At 40.5% G+C, this 13336-nt stretch overlaps 1 protein-coding gene across 1 annotated transcript in view; it reads right to left on the bottom strand.

Moving 5' to 3' along the window:
- Nucleotides 1-13336, bottom strand: part of l(3)80Fg (dnaJ homolog subfamily C member 16 l(3)80Fg) — a 260296-nt gene that overhangs the window by 160227 nt on the left and 86733 nt on the right. The window contains exon 6 of the mRNA XM_043210124.2: nucleotides 4607-4767. Within this exon, the coding sequence (XP_043066059.1) occupies nucleotides 4607-4767 (161 nt within the window). The remainder of the gene's footprint in view (nucleotides 1-4606; nucleotides 4768-13336) is intronic.

Raw genomic sequence — 13336 nt, 5'->3', positions numbered from 1 at the left:
AGTACTACTTCCCGAAAATGGCCAAGCTAGCGAACGAAATAGTCATTTCATGCAAGACTTGCGCCAAGGCAAAATACGACAGGCATCCGAAGAAACAAGAGCTTGGCGAAACCCCAATCCCATCTCAAGTAGGAGAAATGCTGCACATAGACATCTTCTCCACGGATAAAAAATATTTCCTTACATGCATCGACAAATTCTCGAAATTTGCGGTAGTCCAACCAATTCCCTCTAGGACCATAGAGGATCTCAAACCAGCATTACTACAGCTGATGAATATGTTCCCTAAGGCCAAGGTCGTATATTGCGACAACGAACCATCGTTGAACTCGCACACCATCGTGACCATGCTGGAAAACCATTTCGGCGTTAGCATCTCAAATGCTCCGCCCCTACACAGTGTCTCCAATGGACAAGTGGAGCGTTTCCACAGCACTTTGGTAGAGCTGGCTAGATGTCTTAAAATCGATAAAGGCATCAGCGATACCGTAGAGCTGATACTTTTGGCCACGGCCAGATATAACAAGTCCATCCACTCGGTCATCGACAAGAGACCGGCTGACGTGGTTCAGACACAATCAGGTGAGCCACAATATGGAATTCAAGATAAAATTAAACTCGCCCAAGACAAGCTCCGGGACAGAGAAAACGCTTCCCGCCAAAATAGAGTATTCGAGGTTGGCGAGAAAGTCCTAGTGAAGTCCAACAGACGCCTAGGCAACAAACTCTCACCATTATGTGAAGAGAAAACCGTTGAAGCGGACATGGGGACCACAGTCCTCATTAAGGGGAGGGTGGTCCACAAAGACAACCTTAGGTAGGCCGAGCGCGACCATGTTATCGCCCGCCTGATAATCAAACTTTTCTTTATCTTTTTTCTAGCCACTAGGCATAAGTTTGCACCCTTTATTATGTTAATCATGCTTTGGTGGTGGGCTACCCAACTTCAACAAAATTCATAACACATCAAAATTACAGGTTTTCAACCATATCCCTGATTCTCCTTTTGGCCACAACTTCGGCACGCGTCACGGACTATTCCAAAGCCAAATATATCCCTATCGTTGATGGGCGAATCCTGATATGGGAGGAATTTGCCTTTATAAAGCACTCGGCAAATCTCTCGGAATATAGGCGCGTCATCGAAGAAACTAATGGGATGACCGTCATGTTCCCGCAATCCCACATGCAGAAACTCTTGGTTGTTGACGTCGCCCACTTACGCGACATGCTCGACTCTTTGAGCGTCCATCATAGAGTGGCAAGAAGTTTAGACTTCTTAGGGACTGCGCTAAAGGTGGTGGCAGGAACGCCGGACGCAGAAGATTTTGAAAAAGTTAAATTTAATCAATTCCAATTAACAAATGCAAACAATAGGCAGATTAATATTAACAACAAAGTACAAATTCAAATTAATAAAATTTCCGATACCGTCAACCAACTTCTGAGGTCGGCAAAAAAGTCCCAAATTGATACTGGGCACCTATTCGAGATGCTTTTAACTCGAAATAGGATGATAGCAATGGAGCTACAGGGTTTGATGCTAGCAGTGGCACTTGCCAAAGTTAATATTGTTAGCCCCAGCATACTAGATCATGCAGACCTGGAAGGTGTGTGGATGGAAGAGCCCACCGAGACCGCGATTAGGGATGTTTTGTCCGTATCGTCCGTTAAGATCTTACAGTCCGATAACATATTACATTTTATCATTAAGTTTCCAAAGATAAAGTCGGCCTGCAGCAAGATTACCGTTTTCCCAGTGTCACATCACGACACCATGCTCAGGCTGGAAGATAACGTCATTGCCGAATGCAACAGCGAGATCCACACCGTGGAAAAGTGCTCCCCGACATCAGGAGCTACATTTTGCCGATTGGCTCGCAGAAGATCATGCGCCCAAGAGCTTCACGCTGGAGGCACGGCGCATTGCGAGATCCAGCAAAGCGATTTACATCCCATCACTTATGTTGATGAAGGAATAGTAATTGTGAATGATCGCTCGGCTCACGTGTGTGTGGACAATGGCACCTGTGCCCATATAAAAGGCACATATCTCATCACATTTGAGAAGAGTGCCATGGTCAACGAAACCCGATTGGTCAATCATGACACAGCCCAGAAGAGGGCTCCAGGAGTGGCCAGCTCACCTTCCCTGAACATCACCATGGAACGTGACGTTCTCAGCCTTCCATACCTTCACCGACTGAGTGAACGTAATCTGGAGCACATCAAGGAGTTCGGGAAGGAAATTAATCACCAGCGACTACATCAGTTGGTGTTCATAGCGGGAGCAATATGCTGCGCTTTAATTTGCATCGGTTTGACCTATCGGCGAGTCACTCAGGCCCGAAAAACCGCGGCCCAGCTGAAGGAGATGATTGCCCAAATAGGGTCGGCCGAGGGCGGCCTCATTCTTGAGGGGGGAGTAGTTAACTGAAGTTAACCAAGCAGCGGCAATGTCCGATTATTTAAGAGTTCGCTCTGGCCAAACTGCTGACATAGCGTCTGGCCGGAAGCCCATGCATAGCGGCAAGCACTGCACATTTGCGTGGCCGCTATGAAATACTTTTTGTTAGCTTTAAGTTTCAGTTTGTGTCAGAGTCTCATACAATAAAGAGCATAAAACCAATCTCCGGCACTGCCGTTAATTTGTAAATTCATTTGTTGAATTGGTCACCGCGCCTCAAGGGCCGTGACAACGGGGCAAGTGCTCCCATCATAACTCCTGTTACAGGAAGGATCCCCCCCGGCAACCGCCAGGGAACTCAACCACTGCCTATAAGGAGTGGCAACACCCCCTCTGCAACCGCAAGGGGAAATCATCTCACAAATACCTCCGGCGTCTACAGCATCATCGACTGCAGCGAGGGATAACTAACTACCACTATATTTACCTACCAATCAATTTATATTTACTTATATATTCTTGATCAGGATCACCTCCTGAGTTGATATGAGCATGTCCGTCTGTCCGTCTGTCTGTCTGTCCGTTTCTACGCGAACTAGTCTCTCAGTTTTGAAGCTATCGTCTTGAAACTTTGCACACACCCTTCTTTTCTTTGCACGCAGTATATAAGTCGGAACGGCCCGGATCGGCCGACTATATCCTATAGCTGCCATATAACTGATTAATCGGAAATGGTATAACTTTGGTGTTTTTAGAGTTAGAGAGTTCAAATTTGACATGAGAGCTAGTTTTGGCAAATTATTGTGACATGCCAAATTTCATAAGGATCGGCCGACTATATCTTATAGCTGCCATATAACTGAACGATCGGAAATGACCTAACTTTCGTGTTTTTGAAGATAGAAAGCTGAAACTTAATACAGATTCTATTATTGGCCAGTTGATCCGACCTACCAAATTTCATTAGGATCGGTCGACTATATCCTATAGCTGCCATATAACTGAACGATCGGAAATGGTACTTGGTAGAAATATCAACTTTCGTATTTTTGAAGATAGAAGTTTGGGACTTATTTTAGATTTTGTATTTTAGTAAATTGGTTTTATTATGATGTAATCATAAGGATCTGCCAACTATATCCGATGTTTGCGATATATATCCGGTTTTAACTGCAAGGGTATATAAACTTCGGCTCCGCCCGAAGTTAGCTTTCCTTTCTTGTTTTTTTCTGAAATAATTTAATTTTTCATATTTTTTGGTATCTTTAATACTGAAATGATATACAACAAGAAAGGAAAGCTAACTTCGGGCGGAGCCGAAGTTTATATACCCTTGCAGTTAAAACCGGATATATATCGCAAACATCGGATATAGTTGGCCGATCCTTATGAGAATATGATAATATTACCCAATTTATTATAATACAAAAACCAAACCTAAAAATGTCCCAAACTTCTATCTTCAAAAACACAAAAGTTGTGTCATTTCCGATCGTTCAGTTATATGGCAGCTATAGGATATAGTCGGCCGATCCTAATGAAATTTGGTAGGTTGGATCATCTGGCCAAAAATATAATCTGTATTAAGTTTCAGCTTCCTATCTTCAAAAACACGAAAGTTGGGTCATTTCCGATCGTTCAGTTATATGGCAGCTATAAGATATAGTCGGCCGATCCTTATGAAATTTGGCATGTCGTAATGGTTTGCCAAAAATAGCTCTCTTGTCAAATTTGAACTCTCTAACTCTAAAAACACCGAAGTTATACCATTTCCGATCAATCAGTTATATGGCAGCTATATGATATAGTCGGCCGATCTGGGCCGTTCCGACTTATATACTGCGTGCAAAGGAAAGAAGGGTGTGTGCAAAGTTTCAAGACGATAGCTTAAAAACTGAGAGACTAGTTCGCGTAGAAACGGACAGACAGACAGACGGACAGACGGACATGCTCATATCAACTCAGGAGGTGATCCTGATCAAGAATATATATACTTTATAGGGTCGGAGATGTCTCCTTCACTGCGTTGCACACTTTTGACCAAAATTGTAATACCCGCTGCATTGGTACAATGAGCGAAATCTGGACATATAAAGTGAAATATATAACTGTCACTAAACGCTCTTTTTGGGTCCGCTTCCCAACATTATACGAGATTTTTGCGAGGCAAAATACGTACGTACAATCACAGATTCTTACCTTAAACATATAAGCGAATCGAACTCTTTCATAATTATACTCTCTTTTTAAAGCAATATTCCTAAGAGTATTTCTTTCGATTTCGTTATTTACAGAGTTATTGGTAATCAAAACCACGCATAATCGTTTCCTTGGTCGACTCCAATCTTTCGGACATATTTCTGTAATAAAAAATATTATTTTAGCTTATTTAAACATAGCTATTAAACAAAAAACGAAAAAAATGCGTCTATTTTAAAAATATTTGTTTTCTAAATGTTTGGGTGTTCATGACATTAAGGCGGAAAAAAACAAGTGAGGAGGTATTTGACAAGAAACAAGAAAGGAAAGCTAACTTCGGGCGGAGCCGAAGTTTATATACCCTTGCAGTTAAAACCGGATATATATCGCAAACATCGGATATAGTTGGCCGATCCTTATGATTACATCATAATAAAACCAATTAATTACAATAAAAAATCTAAACAAGAAAGGAAAGCTAACTTCGGGCGGAGCCGAAGTTTATATACCCTTGCAGTTAAAACCGGATATATATCGCAAACATCGGATATAGTTGGCCGATCCTTATCTGAATAGGAATATACAATCCAATTTATTACAATACAAAATCTAAAAAAAGTCCCAAACTTCTATCTTCGAAAATACGAAAGTTGATATTTCTACCAAATACCATTTCCGATCGTTCAGTTATATGGCAGCTATGAGATATAGTCGGCCGATCCTAATGAAATTTGGTAGGTTGGATTAACTGACCAAAAATAGAATCTGTATTAAATTTCAGCTTTCTATCTTCAAAAACACGAAAGTTGGGTCATTTCCGATCGTTCAGTTATATGGCAGCTATAAGATATAGTCGGCCGATCCTTATGAAATTTGGCATGACGTAATGTTTTGCCAAAAATAGCTCTCATGTCAAATTTGAACTCTCTAACTCTAAAAACACCAAAGTTATACCATTTCCGATCAATCAGTTATATGGCAGCTATAGGATATAGTCGGCCGATCCGGGCCGTTCCGACTTATATACTGCGTGCAAAGGAAAGAAGGGTGTGTGCAAAGTTTCAAGACGATAGCTTTAAAACTGAGAGACTAGTTCGCGTAGAAACAGACAGACAGACGGACAGACGGACATGCTCATATCAACTCAGGAGGTGATCCTGATCAAGAATATATATACTTTATAGGGTCGGAGATGTCTCCTTCACTGCGTTGCACACTTTTGGACAAAATTATAATACCCTCTGCAAGGGTATAAATATCCGACAATTAAAACTAGTAGTGAAACAGACAAAAGTCCAGTAGGGAAACAGAAGTTCTGAACAGAAAGAATATAACTTTTTTGAAAATTACCATTGAAAAAGCCACCATAACATTTGTCGGGTCAGGCAGCAGCACGGCGTTTAATGTTGATGTTTAAATAATGTTAATGTAATGTTTAGTGTAATTTTTATTTTTTAGGCTTAAGTATGTACAAGTGGCTTAGTTGATCGCAAGCCGACTTACTCTCGGCCGCACGATTCACTAGCTTTGGAGAGTTTTAGCTCCGCAAATGTCTAGGTCGGGCCGCCCTCTCCGAGAGCTTTACCTTTGCTGTGAGAGCTTTAGCTTCGCAGTGACTCGTCGGGCCGTCCTCTCTGTGCATTAACTTGAGTCCCTGCATGCAAATATGCTGGTCTATCTGCTGATCATTCGGCTTCATCTGCATGCAGGAATAAACATTTATAACGTTTTAATTTATGTAAATTCGTCTTTTATTTTTACTGCCATTAAAAACCATCAATGTTCAAACAACATTTTTTGACAATTTTTTTAATTTTATTACTTGTTTTGACTATAACTTGATCTGCGTGGAAACTGTAGGAGTTCAGTTCAAAAAAGTCTCAGTCTTAAATAAAAATTTGTTTGTGCGTTTTTTTAATTAGAAAATTTGTATCAAAACATTTGCCAATTGGGAGAAATTTGGATACAATTTAAATAGTTATGGTTCTTTAAATTGGGGCTGTCGGATATAAAGTTTCTTTAATAACATTCTACTCTCTTCCTCTCACATTCTCAATCCGACAGTGCAGTACTCAGTATCTCAGTATCAGTATCAGTACAGTGCAGTATCTTAGTGCAGTACTTCAATACACAACTTTTTTTGGGCCGTAGCAACGCGTCCAGAAAACTGGTTCATACCAACGAAATAATGGAATCGTAAAACAAAACAGGCAAACCGGTTATACGCTTTTCCCTATTAATCTTAAACTGAAGAAAACTTCAGTGCGGAAAACTGAAAACCTATGGATCAATGGCTCGCAATGTATCAGGCGGAACGGCCGGGATTGGCTGACTATAGTCTACAGCTCCCATATAAGTGATTGATCGAAAATTCTATAACTTAAGCGTTTTTAAAATGGGGATTTTGAATAAATGCTGTTTTTGGCAAAATAATACTATATTCCAAATTTTCATAAGGTTATTTGGCGGAATATATCCTATAGCTGTCACATAACTAAACAATCGGAAATTACCCAAGGAATTTGCAAAGCTTTCAAAGCACAAAAAAACGTTCGTGTTTTTTAAGATAGAAGCTTGAGAATTTAAATTTTAAATTAAATTTAAATTAAATTTTTAATACTTTATTTTAATAAATAGGTTTTATTGTGAAATTCCCATATGGATCGACCAAGTATATCCGTTATTTGCGATACAAATCCGTTCTTAACTGCGAGGGTGTATCAAAGGTTTATCGACCTCACAATTTATGACGACAAAAAAATATAGTATTTGTAAATTGTGTAGCTGAAAGGTTGCTTTTGTCTGCCACCGGTTCTTGATACCAGTAACAATTTCGTTGCCGCAATCTGTACTTGAAACAAATTGAGCTCGGAGAAGTGAATACCACGAGTTTTCGTTGAGTACTGATTTTATTGTGGAATATGCAGGGTTTTTATATACAAGATCTTAAGAACTAATGTTTGTTTAGGTCAAATTATTATCTGCTTATAGTTTACTAGTTTGGACAGTTGTAAAATAGGATAACATTATCCTTTATCGCTTAGGTTTATGACGCATGCAGGTCCTTATCATGCGTGCTGACAGATGGTGTGAGGTCGTAAATGCGCAGCGGTACCTGTTTGTATAGGATCATCTGTTGCCTATCTGCAATGCACGATTTTCTGCATGTCTTGAACTCGTACATCCTCCCGGCCGTTGAACGTAGTTTCAACAATCATCGATGTTAATGGTGAACGGCGGACTCGAAGTCGTATCGGTTTTCCTCATTGCCACCGCTGGTACCTGGACTTGCTGTGGTCTCTTGTCTCCTTTGTACCATTTTCTTACCCAGTGAATGGTCAATATTATTATGATGAATGTTAAGCCAATGTACATTGCGATGTGGTGATGCTTGATCGTCTCAAGTCTATGTGGTAGTCTCAGTCTTCGGTTTGGTACAAGATCCCGTTGAAGATCCAGTAGTTTGGTATAACCAAATTTATTTGTTTTGCTGGATGTGGTGTTCTGTCTTTTAATCGTTGTATTGTTACCATCGATTTCTCCAAAACGGGCGTATGAGATGAGCGTCGATGTTTCTATACCAGTTTGACTGTTATTAGAGAGTTGCGTATGGTGCATCCTGCTCTTGCTGTCAGTAGTCCCGTGTTGCGTAACTAGATATCTGATGTTCCATCGGTGCAAACAGCTGAGAGTTTTATTGGCGTCCTTGTCGCAAATATCCATTGATTCTTTTTATGCATCTCTTGCCAAATGAACGTTTTATTTGTGATTTCCAGATGGCATGACGTGTCTGTTTTATTGTGGAATAGTTGCATTTCGCAGCTCATTTCTGTAGAGAACATTGATTGCTTGCTGTGACAAATGAAATCATTTATCGATCTTGGATAACAATTTGCTATGTCTTCCGTCGTCATATCAACAAACTTATCTCGATAGTTGTTAATTGCAATGAATGGTGTTTTAATTTTGAACAGATGAAAACCATATACATTTGTAGCTGGGATCGGTGTTAATTTGTATATGTGCAATACCTCTGTCGATATCAATGGTACTGTTATTTTTATAATCACATGATTATCTACTATGGTACCTTCGGCTTGCATCATTTTGTATGCCATGAGTATGTTTTCTTGGTTAACAGGTAACATTTGACCAGGCTTCAAATGGTCCCGTATTTGATCACATTGCTCCTTTAGTTGTCGTGGTGATAATAGAAGTGGACTAATAGTGTTGTGGCGCACGTCTGTTAACACTTTGATGATTTCATTCTGCATTCGATGTAGATTCGTAGCGAGCAACGTAAGTTGTGATGTCAGTGTAATGTACCAATGATAATTATCCTTTATTATTGCATTCATTTGACTTTCAATTAGGTTGAATCGTTTTGCGTATGCAATTTCATCTCGTTTCACTACGTTTATTGTTGAATCAACTAAGGACGTTTGGTTTTGTAATAACTCCAAGACATGATCTTCATTGTCCTGGACCTTCGATATTGTTTTCGACATGTCTTGTGCATATTGAGAATCTAATACACCAAATAGACTGCTTGCAATGTTTCCCACGATGTCCAATGGTGCTCGAACTTTCCGTGATTTGGCCAATAGCATATTTTCCATGATGAGTTCATTCTCTACTTGTTGGAAGTATTGGTACATTCCTTCACATGAGTGTGCATCATTAAGTGTAGCGCACATTTGACCAAGTTTTTTTTGTTCCTTTTGAAAATGTAGCCATGTCACTCCAATATGGTTTGAGATCGAAGTAAGCCACTATGGTCCAGTCAGCCACTGCTAATTGGGTTGTCCCAATTTTCTCGAAAAATATTCCTGGTTTTGATCCAAACTGAGTTATTTGAATCGATTGGGCCCAGGCTAATGGTAATAATAATAACATGACAATCATGACAGTGGTTATCGAAGCGTGATTTGGTCTTTTCCTCAGCTGGCGGTCTTCCACTGCTCTGTTTTCTTCTTCTACTTCATCTTCTTCAATTGGATGTTTGTCAGTGGGTTCTTCTTCATTAAAGAGTGGAGCAACATGTTGAATTTCACGTTTAAAGATCCCTTTGGTCGTTTTAACTTCAACCACTCGTGCAAAGTTGTCCTTCCCGTAGAAGACTCGAACAATTCTTCCCATTGGCCATTGTAATACAGGAACATTGTCTTCCTTCATTATTACTAAAGTGCCTTCCTTTATGTTTGTTGAGGATCTTCTCCATTTTTGACGTTGCTGCAACTGTTGTAGATAATCCTGTGACCATTGTTTCCAGAACGCATGTTTCAGTTTTGAAACGGCTTGCCATCGATTACCTAACGTTTTTGGTTGCTGCGATGGTTCACAATCAGCTTGTGCAGTTAGCGGCTCTCCAATTAGGAAGTGTCCAGGCGTTAATGCTGTAACGTCATTTGGGTCATCGGACAGTGGTGTTAATGGTCGAGAGTTCAATATGGCCTCTATTTCGACTATAACTGTTTCAAGTTCTTCATAAGTAAGATCGGCTGTCGTCACATTTTTTAGTAATAAATGTTTTGCCGACTTTACTGCAGCTTCCCATAATCCTCCGAAGTGTGGTGCACGAGGTGGGATGAATTTAAACTGAACTCCCTTGTTGTTACACTCCTGGAGAATTTGTGTTTTCGCATTATCGGAGAATATAGCCTCCTGTAGCTCTTGCAACTTGTTTTTGGCTCCCACAAAATTTGTTGCATTGTCGCAGTGAAGAGTTTGGCATTTCCCTCGCCGAGCAATGAAACGACGAAGTGCTGCCAAGAATGCCTCTGTTGTGAGATCGCTAACCAGCTCCAGATGTACAGCTTTAGTCGTAAAACAGCAGAATATAGCAATGTAAGCTGTGCTAGGCTTCTTTCCTCTCACTTTGTAGTGAATTTTAAATGGTCCACAATAATCGACGCCAGAGTTGAAAAATGGTCGAGCTTGCGTTACCCTCAGTGGTGGCAGATTTCCCATGATCTGCTCCATTAATTTTGGTTTAGCTTTAGTGCACTTGACACAGGCTCTTACAGTGCTCCTAGCCATCGTTTTTCCTTTAAGGATCCAGAATTGCTGCCTTGATGCAGTCAATAAAGCTTGAGGTCCGCAATGCATGTTGTCCTTGTGTATTTGCACAAGAATCATCTTCACAACAGAGTCGTTGTATGGCAAAAGTATCGGATGTTTGGAGTCGAATGATTTATTTGCCGCCTCCAGTCGACCTCCTACACGCAAAATTCCATTCTGATCTAAGAATGGTGATAGTGAGTTGATTGAACTGCCTTTTAGTGTCTCCCTTTGCCGCTTGAGATGTTTGATGTCATCTTTGAAGTCGATTTTTTGAATATTGCGGAAGACAATTTTTCGGGCTGCCATTATTTCTTCAAACTCAATGGTGTGGCTTGTGTACTTCTTCTTACGTCGAAAGCGCATTATGTAAGCTATTATTCTGAGTAGCTTGTTAAATGAATTATTATGTTGTATTGTGTATATTATGTCCTCCTCTTTTGTGATAGTCATCACGGATGATTGACTAACCTTTGGCGGATTCATAATTATTAGTTCCTCGTTGGTAGCAATAAACGGAGCGGGCCATGTGGATGATGAACCATGTAGGAACATAGGGCCGTAGAACCACATGGCATGTTCCGCGAATTTTGAAGCTGTCATTCCTCTGGAGAGGACATCTGCGGCATTGTGTTCTGATGCAACATGTCTCCACTGTTTGGGTAAGGATAGCTCATGTATTGTTGCAACTCTGGTGGCAACGAATTTGTCTCGAATGGATGTTGAGCAATTAATCCATGACAGTACAATCCGTGAATCAGACCAATAAAATGTGGATGCATTTTTCATGGCCAAGTCTTTCTTTACTTTAGAAGTCAACTGTGCTCCTAATACAGCAGCCTTAAGTTCCAGACGTGGTAACGTTATTGTATTTATTGGTGCTAAGTGAGATTTTGCACACAATAACTGGATCGTTCTTCGCTCGGATGTATACAGCAGCTCCATATGCCTTCTCCGAGGCATCAACAAATGTGTGGATTTCTGCCGTCACAGGTGTTTTTCCTAAGTAGACGTGACGTGGTACCTTTATGGTGTTCAGAACCTTTAGCTCCTCCCTGTAGCGTTTCCATTCCTCCTGAAGATGAGCCGGCAGATCGTCTTTATATTCATAACCCTCCTTTGTGAGGTGTTGCATGAAAATTTTTGCTTTCATTACAACTGGGGAAAATAAACCAAGAGGATCAAATATCCTAAAGATTTCAGACACAACATCTCGTCTTGATATGTTGGCCTTTGTTGCTATCTCCGTTTTCCCACAAAGGTGATCTGTCGTTGGTGTCCAGGTGATTCCGAGGGTCTTAATCGTGTAGTCCTCATATGAAGTCTCCTCTAGTTGTACATTTGAAGTGATGTCTTCCCTCGGAACTCCTTGTAGAACTTGGAAATTGTTGGTACACCATTTTCTTAACTTGAATCCAGAATTTTGCAGAAGTTTGTTAAGCTGTTGTTGCCTCTGTAGAGCTTCTGGTATAGTTTCGGCTCCGGTTAAGCAATCGTCTACATAGAAGTCTTTTTCCAATGCGGCAGCACCATTAGGGTATTCCTTTCTGCCTTTTTGTGCTATGTGCTGCAAGCATTTTGTGGCTAAATACGGTGCAGCTTTTGTTCCATAGGTAACCGTTTTTAATCTGTAGTATCGCAAATCCTCAGATGGATTATTGCGCCAAACAATTGTTTGGAAATATTGGTCTTCGGGATTTATCCAGATTTGACGGTACATTTTCTCTATGTCCGCCGTGAAAACATATTTGTAAGTCCTAAATCGCAGCAAAATTGAAAATATAGAGTTTTGCACCGTAGGACCTTTGTGCAGTAAGTCGTTGAGCGATTTTCCTGATGACGTAACTGCAGATGCATCAAAAACCACTCTTAATTTGGTTGTTGTACTTTCAGGTTTGAGCACACAGTGATGTGGTATGAAGTACCGTGCTTTTTTAATTTCACTTGTGTGCATCTCCTTCATATGCCCAAGAGCTTCGTATTCTTTCATAAACTCCACATAACTTGCCTTAGTTTGTGGATCTCGCAATAGCCGTTTTTCCAAGGAAAGGAATCGTCGTGTTGCAAGATCACGACTCTCCCCCAGGGCTGAAGCATTATCCATGAATGGGAGCCTAACAATTGATTTCTTATCAATTGCAGTCTGAATGTGCTGGAGAAAGTGTCTTTCACATTGTTTCTCCAGTGGAGATAGGCATGGCGCATCAGTTGAGAATGAATCCAGTTCCCAAAATTTCGTGATTTGTTCGTCTACCTTATCTTCCTCGGTTAGAGCTGCACAGGTAGTTGATCTAGGTGAATTGTGTTTTAATTTTCCAGCCACAATCCATCCTAGTTTGGTTTTTTGTAATTTTGGCAGTCCTTTACCCAACGATAAATGCTTGTCCTGCATTATATCGTAATAGTGTTCTGCTCCCAAGAGTAGATCAATCCTTCCTGTTTTATCAAAATTGGGATCAGCCAATTCAATATGTTTTGGAAGTTTCCAACGATTAATATCAATTGACTGTCCTGGCTGATCTGCAACAATGTGAGGCAATACAATAACCTCCAATCGAGAGTTGAAGTTGTTATGCTGTGATTTGAGCATAACATTAACTCGTGCCTTTGATGTTTGTATTCGTCCACCAATTCCATTTATTTGTAGCTCTGATTTTTTAACGTCGAGAG

Source organism: Drosophila bipectinata, chromosome 3L (genome assembly GCF_030179905.1).
Source record: "Drosophila bipectinata strain 14024-0381.07 chromosome 3L, DbipHiC1v2, whole genome shotgun sequence".
NCBI classification, from domain to species: domain Eukaryota; kingdom Metazoa; phylum Arthropoda; class Insecta; order Diptera; family Drosophilidae; genus Drosophila; species Drosophila bipectinata.
Note: the sequence above shows the minus strand (reverse complement) of the source record. Positions and strands in the feature narration are given on the sequence as shown.